General features: G+C 37.1%; 1 protein-coding gene across 12 annotated transcripts in view; it reads left to right on the top strand.

The window, feature by feature from the left end:
• USH2A (usherin) overlaps window positions 1-19,953 on the top strand; it is a 391,259-nt gene that overhangs the window by 274,815 nt on the left and 96,491 nt on the right. For all 12 annotated transcript variants that reach the window (XR_014954513.1, XM_085577109.1, XM_085577108.1 and 9 more), the window contains 5 exons: window positions 1,109-1,272; window positions 3,243-3,452; window positions 4,815-5,017; window positions 6,825-6,937; window positions 13,191-13,389. Coding sequence is in view for 11 of the 12 variants with exons in the window: in XM_085577109.1 (XP_085433235.1) it covers window positions 1,109-1,272; window positions 3,243-3,452; window positions 4,815-5,017; window positions 6,825-6,937; window positions 13,191-13,389 (889 nt within the window). In the remaining variant the exon portion in view is untranslated. The remainder of the gene's footprint in view (window positions 1-1,108; window positions 1,273-3,242; window positions 3,453-4,814; window positions 5,018-6,824; window positions 6,938-13,190; window positions 13,390-19,953) is intronic.

Here is a 19,953-nt window from a genome sequence, read left to right as displayed (position 1 = left end):
TCCAAAAAATGAATCACAAATTCTCATCAGTAAATTCCAAGACTAGAATACTTTCTTTTTTCTTTTTATTGTATGTGTGATACAATGTCCAAGAAAGAATTAAATGTCTGAAAGTGACAGAAGAAGCAGAGAGAGAAATAAGATGTTTTTTGTATATTTTGCCTGTTTGTCAGTGCTTAGAGTTAAGAGTTGGAGCTAGTGAGTTCTCATTAAGTTGCTTTCTTTGCAGTGGCACTGCTAAAGCACTTTCAAAAATCAGGGTGTTAGAGTAAAGCATTTAAAATAAATACAAAAAGTAAGTAGATATACACTGTGGGTGAGTAATTTTTGTACTAAAATCTCTAAATATTAGGCATTTATTGTACGCTTCTTTATTGCATTTGTAGACATTTATCCCACTGCAGCTTCAGTGAAAATTTGAACAAGATGATCCTGAGTTTCTGTCTTCGTGCAGTTTTGTGGGAGGGTTTTTATGAGGAAATTAAATTTGAGATTATGAAATCCCACTTAAAGTACATTACTATGCCTTTTGCTATAGCAAAGAAATTATGATGTGGTAGTCACTTGGTTTACTAAATACACATGTAATTTTTAATAAGTCTTTGTAATTGGAATATGCACAGTTCTGAGGAAAATTACTTTATTAAATGAGTTTGAACTCCTAGGTGCCTTTTTTGGGGTGTTTTTGTAGTGGAAGAGTCCTGACTGTTTGGTGAATCCCTTTTACAAATGAGATACTGCAAGTTAAAATCAATGGGTTTCCCAAAAGATGAAAAAAGCCTCATTTGATTAAATTCTGATCCAAATTTTGGCAGGTTGCCACCACTGTAATTACATATTGAATTGAGCTATAATCTCTCAACACCTCAGAAGCTAAAACTATGAAGAAGTGAAATAATGTGCTTTATTTTTACCATGTTAATCATGCTGAACAATTTCCACAAAATAGATGTGTCTTATGAAGTCTTCACTGATGCATCCCATGCAGATGAATTTTTGTGCAGGGGGGGGAGAAACAACAAAACTTTGGCACAGGCAGAAGGTTTACAGCAAATACGTTCTATGTGTGCTTTTTTCATTCCATTTAATTATTTTTAAAATGTCTTAGGTACACAACATATGAATACAAGCTCATAGTGCACAACGAGGTAGGATATACATCAAGTGAAGAAGTGAGAGCTACTACATTAGCAGGATTACCAGAGAAGGGAAGTGTCCTTGTTGCACGTGCTGTTAATCACACTGCCGTGGAAGTGGAATGGTCAAAACCAAGTAAGTGTGCTTAGTATTTATTCCAGTAACCAGATGTTAACCTGCCATCACTTACCATGGCCTGCCTTGCTCTCAGAGGAAACACGGTCCTTGCCTTGATTTATAATATATCTAAATGTCCTTGAAAGGAGAGGAAAGAAATAGGAAAAAAAAAGGTGCAATTTTTGCTCTTTCTCAGTCATGTTTGTATTTATTATATGCTCTTTCTGCAGAATGAGAACAGTGAAAACGAAGAAATAGTTAATGCAAACTCATGAGACATGTATAAAGGAGTACTACACAAAATTCTGTAGTCTTTGTGGCCTATTTCATCCCTTTGTATAAAAATTTACATCTGCATTCCTTCACAATGAGAAGATTCCCTTTCTCTTTCTGTATGCTCTGCTCCTTAAAATTAATTTAGCCAATTTCTCTAGTTGGTTTGTTAATACAGCAGAGAGGAATTTCTTCATGACTTAAATGCAAATGATATTGTAAGGACTGGGTGTTGAATTGCAACAAATGTAGTCTCTTTATTTTATAATTGCATGCCTGAAGTGAGCATGCTTATAAAAACTGACAAATGTAATAGATCTGAAGCAGCTCACTGAAGTTTCATTACCTTGGTAATCTAAACCCCTGACCTTCTAGATGTAGTTAATGCAATCTGGTTTTATTTTCATTCATATCTTCAAAATTTCCTCCATATATGTTTGTGAATGTAGTAGTTAAACACCAAGACAAGGCCATTCATTATTTGAAAACCTTATCCTATTCCATGACTTCTTACGTTGCAAATAAACATATTAACTATTTTGTTTGTCAGTGTTTCATTCTTTTTTATAATGTTAGCTTTCAAAATAGTTTTTTGTTTCCTTTGGGAACTTTGGGAAGTTTCAGTATAAGTTGCCTTGCTGTTTTTCCCTACTGAAAATTTCTGACTTTTAAGGATCTAGGCCTTGTATCAGTACCACTTAAAAATAGCATATCATTCTTGATGAAGAGTTTCAATGACAAACCCATATATTATTAAATCTAAAAATAAGCTTTTGGCTTTTATCAGTGCTCTGTCTCAGTGAGCTGAGTCCTGTTCAGTACCACGGTGTGTCATTTCAAGATTTTTGTGTTAGTGCTTACAGTTTTCATTGTAATTATACTTTTCATCTCGATGCCTAGTGGAAAAGCAGCTGCATTTAGTCAGACCTGAACTTAAACTGTTTGACAAAGGGCAGATAAGATAACAGATGACATCTGAATCACTAAAATGGAGACTTGCCTGAAATCTGTGCTTATCCATCAGCTCAGACCAGTGAATATCATTCCCTGTGTAGCCTGAAAGCTGTACTGTTTTTTCTGTCTTTCTCTGGAGAAGATAGTGCTGGGTAAAATACAGTTTAGAAAGAAATGTGAGGATTTGGGGGTTTTGCCCTGTTATGTATAATGCTTTAGGTTGTATTGCAGCTTTAAATGTAGATGATGTGCTCATGCTTGTTCTGAAACAATAACACAGTTTCTCACTGTACTGTGAATGACCAAAATGCCATCTAGGTAAAGCTGAATGTCACTGGAATTTATGGGCATAGGCAGAGGTCCTTTATTCATGGCTAGAGGAATAACACAGGATTGGAGTGGGCTCTGGGAAGTGTTGTTTGAAAGGAAGGAGTAAAAAGGCCTGCACCCCACTATTTGCAGTGAATTTTGCCTATTTGTTTATTCCATTGTCTTCATGAGGATGTCTAAAGAAAGAAAGCTTTCTCCAGTGCTGGACAGGATGATGAACCATTAATGATTTTGACAAATTAGGGACAGCAACCTACAACACTCCTTAAAAGGGTGAAATTGAAGGCATTTGATGGAATCGTTCCTATTTTAAAAATAAGAGGTTCTGCTTAAAAATTGGTTTACTCTTCACAATGAATGTTGTTGATAAGAAGTTTGCTGACTGAAAATTTCCCAGTTGACGTCCCAATGTTTTTCCTTTCTTTTCCTAGCACTGCAGGATTTGCAAGGAGATGTTGTTTACTACACCCTCTTCTTGAATTCTACTGATGAGAGAAGATCTCTGAGGGTCCAGGCTGATGTAAACTCTGTAGTCATAGATGATTTGCAGCCCAACACAGAGTATCAGATATTTTCTCAAGTATTTAATGGAGTTCACAGCATCAACAGCGAAGTTGTTCATGTGACTACCTCAGATGGAGGTTGGTTAGCAGTGAATGCAGCTTGGCTTAAAATCTGAGAATGAAATGGATTGATTTTTGTTAGGGTTGAGATCAGTCATCCTTCCATTATAAAATTTCCGGTATAAAAGGAAAAAGGTCTAAAACGTTAAAATGCTTAAGTGCTGGTTGTCATCATATGGTAGATCAATAAACAGCCCCACTGAGACAAAAGCAAAAGCTCTAATAGCAGATATTAACCCAGTTTGTTCTCATCTTCTCCTGCATATTCTTGTCTGTATGAACTAAGTTTGGAACTGAGTTCATATCAATAAATGGTGGAATTTAGAAACAAAGGGTTTTTTAAAAGATTTGCTCTGTGAAGTGACATGCTCTTGACATGACAGATGTACAGAAGGCCTTTCCTGAGTCACTAGAAACTCTGGGTGCAAGTTCAGCCTCTAAGAAAATTCTTTATGAGTCATTTCTATGCCAGTGGGCAAGTGCAGAGCTGGGGGTGGAGGTTGAGGATAAAATAATAATAAAAAAAAATTGTGCATCTGAAATGTGTTTAGAATGGTCTTTCTAATCTTTTTGCTTTATAAAGTCTCATTATAAACATTATAATATCATTACCTCAGAAGCAAGTGTTCCAGGTCATTAGCAAAGCACTTTAAGGGAGGATTCCATTTCCTTTCTCATGCCAAAGGTCAGCACCTTTTGTTTATAAAATAGAATTGATGGTAAGGGCAATTTTTCAACTGGTAAAGATGGTTTCTTATTATAAAAATAGGCCTTTGCATAGTTATTTCTGACATGCTTAGATAATTATGTAATTTAATGCTAAGGAAGGTGTTGGTTTTTTTCTTCTTCTTTTTTTTTTAATAAATGTTAGACTACATCATTACCTAGAGTAATCAACATTTTAAACCATTTACATAATGGCAATATTGCATATTGCTTCATCTATAAGGCTGATAATGTCACGTTCCATCAGACATAAGGTATTTTGGTCTCAGGTTTTACTTTACAAGCAAAATGCTCTATTCTTTATTCCTTATTTCTTTTTTCTTAAGAATTAGGATTGGGGAGACATAAAAATAATATTTGCATGTTGGCAGTGCAGATGTGTGAGTAATTTATCACTATATCTCACTGGCCACATACTACTGATGATTGATACTGTGCTGCTGGTATAAAGCATTTTACCATCAGCTCTCATGATTTCTAACTGAGAGTATAATAAGCCAATTTACAGAAGACTACAGACTGTGATAACTTCATCAGAGGAAAGCAGATAAGCAGTGAACCCTTTGCTAAACCTAAATACTAATCTGCATTTGGTTAAACAAGTGCTTTTGCAGGGACAGCTGGAGTTTATTCAGTTTCTTCCTTTATTTCTAGAGCCTGAGGGCATGTTCCCTCCAGAGGTTGTCATCATCAACAGTACAGCTGTACGTGTCATCTGGACATCGCCTTCAAACCCGAATGGTGTTGTCACAGGCTACTCTGTCTATGTAAATAACCAGCAGTACAAGACTGGAATGAGCGAGCCAGGATCCTTTCTTTTGGCAGATTTGTCTCCCTTCACCGTGTATGATATTCAGGTTAGAATATATTTTCTGGGTTGTGTGGCATACTTTAATTTTAATTATTTAATTCTGGTTGGATTTCCAAGAAGAATACAGTTTCGTAAATTTCCTTACACACATGGATGTGTGTTTGCACTGATGCTTGTGTGCCTATCCATACAAGGAATAGATTTATTTTAGCATGTTTTGGTTTGTGTACACTTTTCATCACAAATTTCCATTATCTCTTTCTTCAAAGTGTCAAAACTCCATTTACTTTCCCCTAAATGCTTTGTGCTACAGCATTAGCAAAGCCCCAACATATATTACAAAGAGGCAAAGATTCTACTCCTACTCATTAAAAGAAAATTGCAATTGTTTAAGAAACATCAGGCATGCATGATATATCTGTACAGTGAAATAATAATGTTGCATTTGACATCCCATTATCAATTTTTTTTCCTTATCCTTTTGAGGAGGCAGCAGAGCTGATCTCTGAAATCATCACAGTGCTTTCTATGGTCTTAATATGTGCAACATTTTTTCTTTGCTTTTCCCTTTCCCTCTCTTTGCCTTACTAGTCACATATCTAGTGAAAGGCAAAATACTGTGGGCAGAAATATAATAACAAAAATAATAAAAATATAAATCTTTCTGTCCTGATTTTGTATTCATCTCTTCAAGAAATGGATTTTGACACTTAATTGTAACTATTCCTGTATATTTCTTGGAGGTTTGGTTTATATTATTATGTATTAGATAAACTTAGTAGTACCATGTATACTCAACTGAAAATTTGCAGCCAGTTACTCCATGCCATAAATAAACATCACAGACATACACACTATAACAGATTTCCATGTTCCAGCCCCTCTGAAGCAGCAAAGCTCCATCCATGAATACACATACGACTTTCTGAATGCCACTTGGAAACACATTTGTCTTTTCTCAATAACAATGCAAATTCAGTGTACTGCCTCACTTATAGACCCTCTATATTAATTTACCATGGCCACCTTCTGTTGCATGAGATGTTAATTATTCTTCTCTTCTGCTGTGCTAGTATTTATATTTGCATCAAAGTGATAGGTAAAACCAAAATAAGATGCCTTTATTTTTTTTCCTTTTGATTATTTTTCTTCTTTTCCTGTAAATAATATTATCTTGGATGCCTGTGCATCTCACTGGTAGTCTCACTGCATTATTTTTCATTTTCATGCTTTTTTTTATTTGGAGTGACTTCCTTGTTGACAATAAAGAAGCAATGTTATGATCCTTCACTACCTATTTCACTTTTCCTCTTCTTAGTTTAATCCCAAGAATTGAAGGAATATAAATTTATTTTTGTGACGTGTTTTCATAAATATTTGTATAATTTCTATTTGCATTTCTCACTTTTAATTTACAAAATATACATGAAGGAACAGAACACACCAAGGAAAAATTACTTTTATTTTTATGTCAGAACATATAGTATGAATAGAAGCATTACTCAAGGCCTCAAATGAAAGCATTTTTTTTTCAGTATTGCGTACTGAGGTCTAAATATACATGCAGACAAACAAGTTCACTGCAACTCTTTTGGTGATAACTTAATAGAAAGAGCAATTAGTGCCATAGGGCTGCATGTACCCTTCCTTTGAAAATGGTGTGGGAAAAGGTGATACAGCGCAGTATATCTCTGGCAGATACACTTCTCTCAAAGCTGCAGTATTTTCCTGGCTGTATGGAATCTCTTAAATAGAAAAGAATTATATCTTGGGTGAAGAGAAAATCTAAGCAAGTAGTGAAGCTGAAAAATTTCTGCAGCTGAGTACATGAACCTGATGTTCCTCTCCACCAGATTGAAGCCTGCACAGTGTATGCCTGCGTGAGGAGCAATGGGTCCCAGATCACCACTGTGGAAGATGAGCCAAAGCAGCTGTCAGCACCGATTATTCACATAACTGGCTCAAGGTACTGTGCTATAGGTGGCTTTCATGTATCAGGGACACTTGTAGGCAGAATGGAGACCAGAAAGTAAAGCTGTCTTCTCAAAATTGAGTTAGGTGCATGAAAGAATTCAGTATGCACTTTGAAAATGTTTTCTGTGGTTGTTATCTTTGGTCTTGGAGATTTTTCGCTGAAAGATCAATCAAAGAAGTCTCATCCTTGGTTGATTGTACATCCCATTTGGGTATCACTGTGCTGTGATAATAAATAAGGCATAAGTGGAAATAGTTAAGAGAAGAAGTGTAGTGGAATGAAAATTATCACATTCTGCTGTCAGTTAAGAAGAAGAAGATTAATGTTCAGGGAGCAATGCGATGCTGATAATGGAAACTTAGAATAATTCTTGGTAAAAAAAAAAAGTCACCTATCACAGCAGTAAGAATTAGTAAGCTATCTGAAAAGGCATGCATATCTATGTCTCCTTGAACCACTGTTTGCAAACTGCCTATCCTCTATATCCACAGGAATGGGCAAACTTCTCAATTGGAAAGGGAGCATCAAATTTGCAGTCTTTAGAAGCAGCCAAATAGTAGCTTATACAATGATTATTTGGGAGTTAGTATCTTCCAAATACAAAGTAAAACTCAGCTTGCAAACCCATTTTTCAGAATTGCACCAACAGTAAAGCAGTTAACCTCCTGTGTTTGTGTTATTATTCTTGTGATTTTTGCCTTTTGGTGGAGTATACTCATTAGCAGTGTTTCTTTCATCAAAATAAAATAAGATCTTTTGAAAATAACTAGTATCTAACCTCTGAGCCTTCAGAAATGTCCAACAGAATGGAGTTGCTCCTCCAGTCTCTTAAGGACTTCTGCTTCCTGTTTGCTATTTCTATGTTTTGCTTGAATTGAGCATTTTTCTCTGTATAAGGGTGAAATTAAGCTTGCTATTTTTCTGTCACACATATAGATACAGTCAAAGCTTATTTGATGATAAGAACCCAATTCAGGATCTCATCTTTTGCCCTTGGCTTTAACTTATGTATGCCTTTGTCTGTATTGTCTGTACTTGTCTGTACTGCAAACACGTATGCATGTTTCTGCTATTATATATAGACTAAATATGTCATAACACATGAATGCAAAAGGATCAAAAATGCCTTCCTACTTTATAATCTGCTCAGCCAGAAACAGACTATGTTTCTACACTGCCTTTTCCTACATGTCATATTATCATCAGCTGTTCTTATATCCCAAAAGAATACTAACTACTGATCGATTGCCCGGACATGTCTGGCCGTGGCCTACATGTGCCCCGGGTAGTTCATTTATTTGCCACGGTGGATTTGCTAGAGTGGAATTTAATCAATAGCTAATTCATTAATTCTGGTCCTCGAGTATGTAGGGATTGTGCAGTATAAAAATGACTGGCTGGCTTCAGCTTTGATTGAAATATGACAAACACTGCAGCTGACAGCCTTGGCAGTTGCTGGGCTGAATATGAATTTTGTTTATTTATCCTACATAAAAGAAAAAGCTTGGGCAAAAAAAAAACCAGTTTGCATGGACAAGAGGACATTTTAATGCACATCTGTCATCAGAGAGCGAAAAAAGGCTTTTCTAGAGTAAAGGCTCATGGGATACCTGTGATATAAAAAAGCCTGTGCAGTTTATTGTCTTTAATTGGAATCATGACGTTTTTCCCCTCTTCTGAATCAGTTTGGGGGGCTGTATTATTGATGAGAATGCTGTAGGATAATGTCTTAGTAGCGTTCACAAATAATTGTTTTAAAATTTGCCTCAAGGTGCTACATGACAGAAATTATAATTTCACCTACCAACTCAGAAGTCTTCCTGATAGCAGCTCCATCCACACTGTTCTAATGAAGGTTATACCACCAGAGCCATTATAAATACCTTACTTTTCCACCCCTTAATAACTCAGCTTCAGGCTGAAACTTGGCACAAAAGGTCACAATCCTGATATAATTATTTTATAATGCCAAACTTCAAATAGAAAACAGTGTGGCACCCAATCTTGAAGTTCTAAGTCAGGTTCTGCTTTGCTGTGTTTCTTGCCTGCGTTTAGGGATTTTTGGGGGGAGAGGTTGCATTGACCATGTTTAGGTAGGAGCAAAATCCACTGATATCAGATACAGTTTTGGTTTGTTTTGTTTTTAATTAGGACCTCAGGATTTGACTCTGTAGACAAGTATTGTATTTTATTGCACAGTTTAGAAAGTTCTCTGAGTACTGAATGCATGTGGATACTGACTGAAAGTTTGGGTAGTGGGTTTAATTCTCATGGAAAATAGTGTTGGAAAGTAGTTCATTCCACTTTTAAACACTCTTCTTCTTTCTCTTTTTCCTTGTTGCAGCAATTCTGTTGCAAGCCTAATTCAAAGGTTGATGGCTCAAAAACACCATGGCCTAATCTAGGCAATCTGGGGAAAATCCTTCACAGGATCATGAATAGAGGCCCCTTTAAGTATCTTGGGGGGAACCAGAAACCCTGGACAGAGATGGGAGAAAATGGGAGAAAATTTGGGCAAATTCTTTGGTTTGGTGTTCAGTATCATGGGACTTTACAAGGTTACTGTATCTACTGCTGTTTCTGGGTGAATGTGGAGGAGGAATTATTTCAAATGAACATGGTAGTTAAAAAGATTTTAAGAAAAAAATGGATAAAACATAGCAAGAAATTATTGGGATTATGGTATTTGCTCATGAGTTCTAAAGGAAATAAAATATGAAAGTGTCAAACAGCTGTGCCATGTTAAAAAGCCTTTAAATTGGTCTCCTCGCTGGACAAATGGAAGGTGAGAAAATGCAATGCAGATTTCAGCAGAGGAATATTGGGAACTAAAGGCCAGAAAGTCTGATTTTCCATACTGTGGAAATGTTAGTGAGTCAGAAAACACCTGATTGGTGTCCCTACTGTAGTCATGGGAAACACAAAGCACTGAAAGGTTTCTCCAGGAAGTTTGTAGCAACAGAAGTGATGTGATGCCATTTATCAGAGTGTCTGGACTGTGTCATACTGCCTTCTCTAATTGTGTCTGCCTGCACCCCCCATGCAGCAGGTACTTAACTCCTGTGCAGCAGTGCTGCAGCAGTTGCTCAGTATGTGTGATCTCCTGATGAGGGAAATATTTTACCCACTAGTCATTCATAACAGCAGTGTTCCCTATCTTAAGACTGTCAGGTGAATCTTGTGGGGTTTTGTTTGTTTGTTTGTTTGTTTGTTATAATTCCAGCTCCCAAAAAGTAAAGTCATTAAATCTTTGATTTTTGAATTTAATTCCTGCATGTGATGAGACTAATGGAACATTCATTATCATTACTCTGAAGTGAAGCCTTGATATATCTTAAAATGTCACTGCTAAACCTTTACTACTGTATTGAGGGGAAAAAAAAAAAAAATCAGGAGTCCTTTTCTGCCTTATAGGCACTTGGAGCTTGTGATGAAGCAGGGAAACCCTGGAAGTTTATTTTCAAAGTCTTTTTTATCAAAATATATCTGAAGCATTATCAAAATTTAAAAATACTGTTATTTTTCATTGATTAAAAAAAATCTACCTGAAAATGTCAAAAATAATTGTCTTTACATTCTTGAGCCAAATGATTTTACTTTGCTCTCCTTCACAAAAGCAAACACACTTTCATGGATCAATTTGGAATTGTTCTTTATCTCCTGAAAGTGCTTTCATGGACTTGTAATCTGAAGCAGATTGTTTATGTGAAGCTGGCTAAGCTGCCTTGCCTGCATCAGTATTTTCACCTCAGTGACAGCACTGGGACTCTTCCAGCATAGGAACTTCCATAAATGGCAGACACTTGGGGTGTCCTCTGGACAGACAAGGATTATACCCCACCTCTGTGGTGTCGTACAACACCACATAGACAGATTTTTTGCCTATGCCTACAATTTTTGAGTCTTTTCTGCAGGTCAGGCTGTGGGCGCTTCCTGGGGTAGACACAACTCCAGTGGATCCCAGTGGGTAGAAGGGGAGGACAGGCAGGCTCTGTCCCCGTGTTCCTGCAGCTGTGTCGGGTGCACCACACGCGGCACAGCTGCCTGCGCACTAAAGCGCCCATCGTGTCCCATTAAATCTGCACCTGCTCAAGAAGATTTTCAGCTCAGCCTTCAGATGGGGCATGTCAAAAAGCCTCTGCAGTACCATGAAAACCCTGCTGTTCTTTTCTGAGCTGAGCTGTGCACTGCTCTTGCTGTGTTGCCATGATTTGCTGTGGGTGGCAAGCATCAGGAGGCTTAGGCATCACTGAAAGACCCATAAAATTGTGAAAGAGTCTGCTTGTCTATGAGCCTGTTCTGGAAGGTCATACTGAGCCTTACCTCGTTGGCACTGGTCAGTGAATTCACATTCCATACATTTCCTCGTTCAGGTGCAGTTTTTCTTTATATCAGGCTATGTTCACCCCAAGTGTGTATCTATCAAACAATAATAAAGTGATTTCTTTTTAAAGGAAGGAAATAAATACTGCGCTCTGCCGAAAAGGCAAAATGTTTAAAAAATTGTTTTAATTCTTGGGCCTTATTTTAAATTATATTTAAGAGAATAGGACTTGAAAAACTGCAAAAAACTGGCACAATACTCTGAAAATATACTCATGAGGGTCTGAATGAAACTTGCAGAAAGCAAATAATTCAAAAATATGACTGGGAATGCTTTATTTGCTCCTGTGATCTATTCTGTGCAAAGACCAGGAGAGAGTTGCAATGGCATCTGTAAAGGTTAAAGTACTGCCCTTCTTTTCCTTTTCTTTTTACTGTTTTTTCCTGAAATTTGTACAATGTATTTTCCTGCTTTTCTGTTTTTAAGTGTAACATTATTTAAATGTTATGAGTGCATTTCTGTATGTGTTCACATGTATGTGGTAGAATAGGTAGACAATACAAAATATCAGTGGATGGAATATGGAATAAAATCTATGATTCAGGTGAAGACCTTGGAATGATAATGGCAATTCTACAAGCCACCTGTGAATTTATTCCCTCATAGGTGACATTAATTCCTGGTCTGCAAAGCCTTATTGCAGTGTGTATTCCTCTGTTTATACCTCAAGCAAGTGAAATAATAGTTCACTTATTTTCATTTTGTTAAGGTGTCAAAGTTTATCTCAGCAGCTGCTGTTTCACTGTAGCATCTTCACTTCAAATTAATGCTAATTTCTGATGTCACTGGCATTCTGACAGTGACTGTGTAACTGGGACATAGAGATTAAAAAGAGGTACTTGGACTCTAACTATGCAGTGTTGTCTGTCCCCCTTTTAATCTACATGTAGTATTGGGATCTCCTTTTCTCTACCCAAAGAGTCACAGTGAAAGGAATTTGTGTCTTATGGAAGACTCTGCAGTGATTATACAAGAAATTAAACGTTCATTTGAAATATCAGTGGAAAATTTGTATCTTTGTTTCAAATGTATCTTTTTTTTTAATTTATCATAGCCCTAAGTGAGTTTTTCAAGGAAATAGCTACACATTTTTAGTAGTGATAGGCATGCTGCAGCTGAGCATGATTTAATATCCCTTAAGATATTTTCTTCCTTAAACTGATAACAGTCTGATGTCAAAGCTGAAATCAGCTACAGGATTTTGTTTTACAGACAGTCTTTGGAGGCTGCTGCAGGGATACTTTTGCAGTCAGTCAGAAGTCTTGAGTCTTAGTCATGATCAACACTTCAATCTTCTACTTTTAATTTAATGTCAATGAAAATATTTAAGTACAGAAGGGAACTAGTGCTTACTGATGCTATAATGAGTTTCAATTCTATGCTGAAGAATACATCTCAAAGCAAAATCCTTTAATTTTTTTTTTTAAACAAGGGAAGGGCAAGATTAAGACAAACCTGTTCTAAGTGATGGCTGAGCACAATGTGAGTAAGCTGCACTGGCAAAGGCACAGAGGGAAAGGAGTTATGAAATGAAAAGAGTAAAATGCTAGAGAGTTTATTACACATAAGTTTCCAGAACTGGGAATGAGATGTCATTTAAACAGCAACATTTCAGGACTTTGATTGTGTGTGTAATTAGTTTTCATGGAGTATTATCATATATTGACACTTTTTAGGAACTTTTAGACCTTTGCTCTGTGGAATTTGCTATACAGAAGAACATTTTATAAACTTCAAAATGTTTCACTCCATGTGAACTAGGGTAAAGAGGAACTGCTATGTGCTAATCATTTAATATAAGTAGCTATAGGGGTATAAATACATCCAAAAGTTGAACAGAAGTTGATTTTTTTATTGCAGATCTCTTCAAATCAACTGGGCATCACCAGGACAGCCAAATGGCATTATCCTGGGATATGAACTCCTACGTAAAGCCTGGCAGAAGTGTACCTCATTGAAAACTCCAAGGAGCAGCAGAAGTAATAGAATGTGCATCTCATTAGAATGTAAAAAGGATGAAAATATCTGTGGAGAAGTGTGTTATCATCCAGAGTTGGAGGTACTTCTATATTCTTAAGTTATTTATATAATGAAAAATAATATTTTTAGGAAGAGGTGTCTACATCAAACCTCTAGTTATCAGAGAAAAGCAAGTGGAGGGTTCTGCTTCTTTTGATACATTAAAATCAAGGCTCTGATAGATATCTTGAAACTCTTTAAAATCAACTATGGATATTTGAGCTCATTACAAGGATACCTGTGCGTGAGTCAGCTGATGACAAGTGATTATGCTATTTTAAGTCTTTGTTTGTTGACCTTATTTTTCCTTTTGGTAAGCATTTATCAATATGTTCACTAACATTTTGGTTTGGTGCAGTGTTGAAGTGGATCTCCAAATTCTTTTCATTTATAACATACTGGTTAAGGGTAGAAGTAGTTTTAACACACATAAATTAAATTTCCTGCACAGGAAGCTAAGCCAGAACCTGATTCAAAAACCCTTCAGATATGTTGCAGGTCTGGATAGGGACTTTTGTTCCCAACCGCTACAAGGACCACTTTACTCCACAACATCAAACTGAAGTTTCTTCCCTTCAGAAAGCTTTGCTTCATGTGTATAATGCAGATGTTCATCCCAAGAATTCAGGCTGTATAGGTGTTCCCAAGTAAATCACACAAGCCATGGATAATGAAGTTTGATGAGTGTCACCTCTTGAGCCCACTGACACAGTCCCATTGTGACAAATTCCATGGTGGATACGTAGATCTCGGGATGTACTTTTGCATCCTCCTTGGGCCAGTTGGCACCAAATTAGGAGGAGCTGTTGACTCTTTCTACAGCTCTTCCAACAGAGAGGCCCTGCAGAGAGGCCTCAGCAAATTAAGAGAGATGGGCAACCACCAACCTTATGAAGTTTAACCAGGGAAAGTGCTGGATTCTGTACCTGGAACAGGACAACACAATGTGGTAGTTCATATGGCTCCTTTAGCATAAAGTCATTGCACTTGACCACGGAAAGGCCGCAGGGAATTTCTAGGTGTATGCAGGATTTGAAAAACACTAGCAAATCTATAAAATTTATCTCTGTGCGAGGAATCATTCCTCAAATCCTGCATGGTAAATGGTGGTTATTAACATGGTTTGCTGGATTCTTTTCTTACTCCTCTTAAATTATTCCTTGGCTAAATGCTTAATGATCAGATTTTTCAGTAGACAAAATCTATTTAAATTCAGCTACAAGTGGATAACTGTTACATGACAATGATGAGCAAGTCTGAATGGAATCTATTGTGATTTGTCAGAAGCATTTCTAAATTATGGCTATTTTCAGGTTAATCTTCATATGAGTTCCTGTTTAGGAGTAGGATCAATAGTAAAGCAGGAGTCTGTAATGGTTTTTATTGACAAATGAGGTAGAAAACTCTTAGTTTGAAAGTAAGATTTAATGTCATGAAATAGTGTCTCTATTTGTCAAAGACATCATCACATGTTGTGTGACTAAAGCAAACAATATGTATTCACAAGATTCCCTGTCAGACAAGACAGTAATTAAGGGAGTGAGTTATTTGAGGGGTTCAAATCAAAATATAAATTATTCCAGCCAACATGGCTTTAGTTTTGAATTCCCTTGAAAGCACTACTATATTAAATATAAGTATTTCTGAAATCTTGTGAGAAAATTATGGGCAGATCTTTTTTCTAAAAGATAAAATTATTTATTTCAGATTTTGGGCATGGTAGACTTTTACTACATCTTGGCATGTGCATGAATTAAAATTGTATTAAAGTAGTTTTAGAAGTTTTTATCTTCTTTTTTATTTTTTCAGTCTTCATACATTTATGGTAACTTTGAGCTTGGAGAGTGTTCATTTATTTTTATAGCTTCCTGGCTTTCTAATTTTTTCTAAGTAATTTTACATTATATTGTTCTAATGGTCTCTCTGTATTCTCCAAGACTGTGATTAGGAGTGGGTGCTATTTGTTAAGTAATGGATATATAATAAATTACTGGAAAGTCCACAGGAAACTGAAGTGCTCATGCATAAAATTCCATGGGGTAATTTTTGTGGGTGAGTTTATTACAATTCCCTTCCCAGTGCTTTGTCTGGTTTGCTACACATATGTATGCTAGCCACCCAAAATGTCTGTAAGAGACAACTATAGAGCTCTTAGTGCCTTTTGTGCTTTTTAAACTCGAGTCAATGACAGGGAGAACATAAGACAGTGGCAGCCTCTCTCACATTTTTATAGAATTCACAGTCAGGCTCTGTGCTGGTGTTTGTGGTCCTTGGATTTGACAGTCTGCTGGACAGAAGTGAAAGGCAGCACTGACCAGTGTGCACTTGTTCCAAAAGCCTTTTATCCCAGTGCCAGCTGCACTTCATAGAAGCACAGAATGGTTTAGGTTGGAAGGGACTTTAAAGAACATTTCATTCCAACCCCCTGCCATGGGCAGGCCCACCTTCCACTAGACCAGGTTGCTCAAAGTCCCATCCAACCTGAACTATTTGCCATATATTGATTGTACTGTCAAATGTGAAGAGCTGCTACTGAAAATTAAATGGTGAGCAGCTTTAGTAATATTCAGAATCCAGAATAATAAACAAGTTTTTTGATGATAGACTGGTCAGCAAAAGCAGATAGTTGTATATAAATAGACAAATAGGTTGTGGAGTTCTCACTTTTGCTTTGAGTCACTTATTGCACCTTGTTTACAAGACAAAATCTGGATCTAATTTCCCTCTTACAATTTTCTTGAATTAATGAGTATAAAGTGATGGAAAACCAGGCCTTTTATATAAAATTATTTCAAGATGTCTATGGTTATTTATTAATCTCTCTTTACGGATTTATGGATTACATTTGGTATCATCAGCTTGCTATTGTAAGGCACTACAGAAAAAGAGGCATTTGTTGTGATTCAGCTACATAAGAGATCACCAACATTTAATCCACTCCAGTAAAAGAAATACCAGGGTGTATTGTCAGTGTGCAGCAGAGTGGGATGCAGGGGCTCTTCATCCAACACTGGCTGAGCTGGGTCCAGCCAAGAGATGCAGCTCTGTGAGAAAGGCAGTGGGAAGCAGCCTGGCTGGCACTGCTGTGTGTGTTCTGCCCTTGGGATCCAGGCTGGAGCCTCTGCTCAAGACTGTGCTCTGCAAATAAACCAACTCACTCCGAGCCATCTGGGGAATCTCTGAAAGGGCAAGTGGCCTTTTCACTACAAGGGACATGTGTACATGTACATTCATGGGCACAGGCACTGATACTAAGCCCAGTGAAGACCAAACATTTCATCACATCCTAAATAATCTTTGCATCAGATCCCTACTTCTTTTTTATAGTTGTTATCCAGTTTTCTGCTTCAATGTTAGGATTCTTCCTTATTTTAACTAAAGCTAACACATTGTTCCTAGTATCCTTACCCTGATGTTTAATCAGACTTGCATGGATTTATTCCTTGAACACAGAAAGAATTTAGAAATATTTGTGTGTGTGTGTGTGTATTTTTGCAGAACTGAAAATACACTCTGATGTTGAATTTTGTCTGCTGCCAGGAGGATTCCTATGTCCTGTGGACCTTTTACAGTGACAAACTGCTGCTTGAGTATTCCCAAATTGCCAAAATTGTCAGTCTTTCTCTAGCTGTTTTCAGTAAGATGTGATCCAGAATTCTACCCTTATGTGAAGTCTCATGACCATGGGGTTTGCAGAGATACTTCAATGAACAAGGGAGTGTGCCTGAGTTTGACCCATCAGGTAGCATAATCTCAGTATCAATAGGAAAAGCATTTCTGTATTACCCATGCAGGTACCAAACTCTGCATCTGTTTTTACTGACTTCCTGAGGTGAACTCTGAAAATAAGGAGAGAGGTACAGTAAAAATGTAATTAAAGGAGTGGCATAAAGGCGAATGATTTCTGTTTACTTATCATTGTGAGTCTGAACACCAGTGGTTAAAAGGGACCCGACTGAAGGTGTTAATACAGCTTTAGCACTTTTTATTTTCAGGTGCAACAAGCTGTATAAATCTGCAGTTAATGAACTAATCAAATAAAACTGACATTAGTAGGAAGTACAGGCTTACACCTTGACTATTGTAATTAATGTGATATTTATTAAAAACACCAGCAGGACTCTTTTTTAAGGACAGGAGGAGTGAAACAGTGGCTTGATAGCCAGGTTCAAAAGCTGTCAGCAGTGAAACGTTACACATCTTGATAGTGGTGAAGGGTATCCCATCAATATTTATGCAAAATTTACTATTAATGTTAGCAATATTGTGCAAATTCTTTTCAAGTTCTTTCAGGCATAGAGAACCTTTAAAAATATTACACTTCTTGTTGTAACACACCTGAAAGACAGGAAATTAAATTCATTTTAGGAAGCTAATACATAGTGATTTGTAAGAGAATAACTATAATTTCTGCTCATGGATTTTAGATCTAAGTCTGTATCAATTACCAAAAGAGAACAACAGTTTGAGAAAAGAAATGTATGAGTGAGTATACTTAGCTAAAAAGGGTGTCTGTATAGATTCAGAGGTAATTTAAGTAAAAAAGAATGAGCCTTGCTAATTTAAAATATTCCCTCTCACATGAGAACATGATGGGTCAATCATTACTCTGGTGTTTGCTCCACAGGCAGAAATTTTTAATGAACTCCTGTAGCTAATAGGAATTCCTGGGAGTGTTTTGTGAATTGCTATTTCACAAAGTGGCCCTGGCAGCAAGCGTTTGACAAGAAGGATAAACATGGCTGCCTAGCACATCTGTTTATTTGAGTAAATCAGTCTTAGCTCAACTGGCATGTGTCCATAAGGCCAGATAATATCCTTCAGCAAAATCTTCAGCAAGCAGAGGAATCAGAGATGACACAAATGTAATTAAAAGAGAGTTACTTAGATAAGTTTGGAGTATTTTTAAAAATTGTTACAATACTGTGTAATCCTGCCTGCCAGATTTGATATCTAGTACTCTGTGCTAGTGTCATGGCTGACTGGGCCTTTCTCAGGCATCATAATAATCCTTCCTTTGTGCCCATCCCTTCCCAGTCCCTGTGCTCCTGCATCACGGTCCCTCTCTGTGCTTGAGTGGGAAGAGAATGACAGGATTGATTTGTGAGTTACTTTGTGAAGTTACTGATATTTTTAAGGGCTCCCGTGACAGCTAAGGATGAACATCTTGTATAATCTCCATGGATAGTAAAAATCTGGTTACAAGGAGTATGTTGAGCATTCAACTCTCTTTACAAGGGTGAGATCTCCAACCTGTCTAAAATGCTGGCAGCACTGTATTTGTTCACTCCAGGGCTTCTGCTTCCATGTACAGGATAACACCACCCAGTTGGGGCTGTCATGCTTAGGTATAAGAGGGTGAGCTCATAATAACCTTTTGCCACTGTAACTTTCAATCCATCTGCTTTTCTTCTTTTTCTATGATGCAATTTTAGTATTACTCAAATGGTTTTGGGATTTTTTATGGATTCACAATGCAGAATCCTTGGGCTGCCTATTGATGCAGATAGGAGCTATCTCTAGAAGACTGCCAAAGAAGTGTTCTTTAACAATTTACAGCTGACTGCAGAGGATGCTATGAAACTACATAATAAAAGCACCAACTTCTGGTTGGTAATGCCTGATGAGAATCTGAATGTGTTCTAGAACTGACTGGGCCCCTCTTTGGAAACTCCCCATAGGTTGTTGAGAAATACTGAGGATCTTATGTATTTTTAACAAGAGAAAGTAGCTGCTTAAACTTCTGTAACACATCTGGATGTACAGCTGGGGATTTTGTGCAGGAATTGAGGAGGAAAAGGAGAGACACCAATAATAATTATAATGCAACCTTACAAACAGTGTTTCAACTGAATGCTATAGAGTTAGTACTAAAATGACCCTCCCATATTGGTATGAAATATGCAGAGCAGCCCTTTCTACAGAGGATTCAAAAGACAAGAGACATTTCTTAAAACTGGAAGCATCTCATGGAAAGTAAAATGTCTGCTGAAGCATTTGAGCCTGGATAAAGCCAAAGATGTGCACCGTTCTTTATCTGAAAGGTGGAAAGACTGTGTTCAGGTGAAATTTGAGTGGTAGCCATCAGTAAAAAGAATGAAAAAGGGGATGACAAATTAAATCCATGAAAAGAAGAGGTGGTATTGGGCCGGAGATACCAGACAATCCCAAGGGGTACAAATTGGGACCAAGAATGCCCAAGGAACATATGTTTGGCCTCCTTTCATGCAGGCAGGTACAGAATTTCTGACTGCTATCTCAAGCTCAGGTTGCAGTAAAATGGACAAGATGGAGGGCATTTTTACAAATGTTGAGAACTGTTGCTAAAGGTAACCTATTCTGAACAGAGTAGCCCAATAGGCCTTGGGTTTGTATTTTTAAGAATGCTTTAAAGCCACTTGGAAATACAGAGTGACCAGGTAAACTTTTAGATTTCCTTGGAGCCAATTGTAAATTAAGAAAAACTCATCCTGGAGTGCATGCCAGTCACTGCAAAATATCCAAAAGCTAGGAAGCAGAGAAGAGTTGTAAAGCAGAGTTTTATTTGACATCTTAGCTAATGATCTGGAAGAAAGAACAGTAGGTTAATAAAATTCATGGATTG

The sequence above is a fragment of the Lonchura striata genome, chromosome 3, assembly GCF_050655825.1.
Source record: "Lonchura striata isolate lonStrDom1 chromosome 3, ASM5065582v1, whole genome shotgun sequence".
Lineage (NCBI taxonomy): Eukaryota > Metazoa > Chordata > Aves > Passeriformes > Estrildidae > Lonchura > Lonchura striata.
The sequence above is the reverse complement of the archived record's forward strand: the minus strand, read 5'-3'. Positions and strand labels throughout refer to the sequence as shown.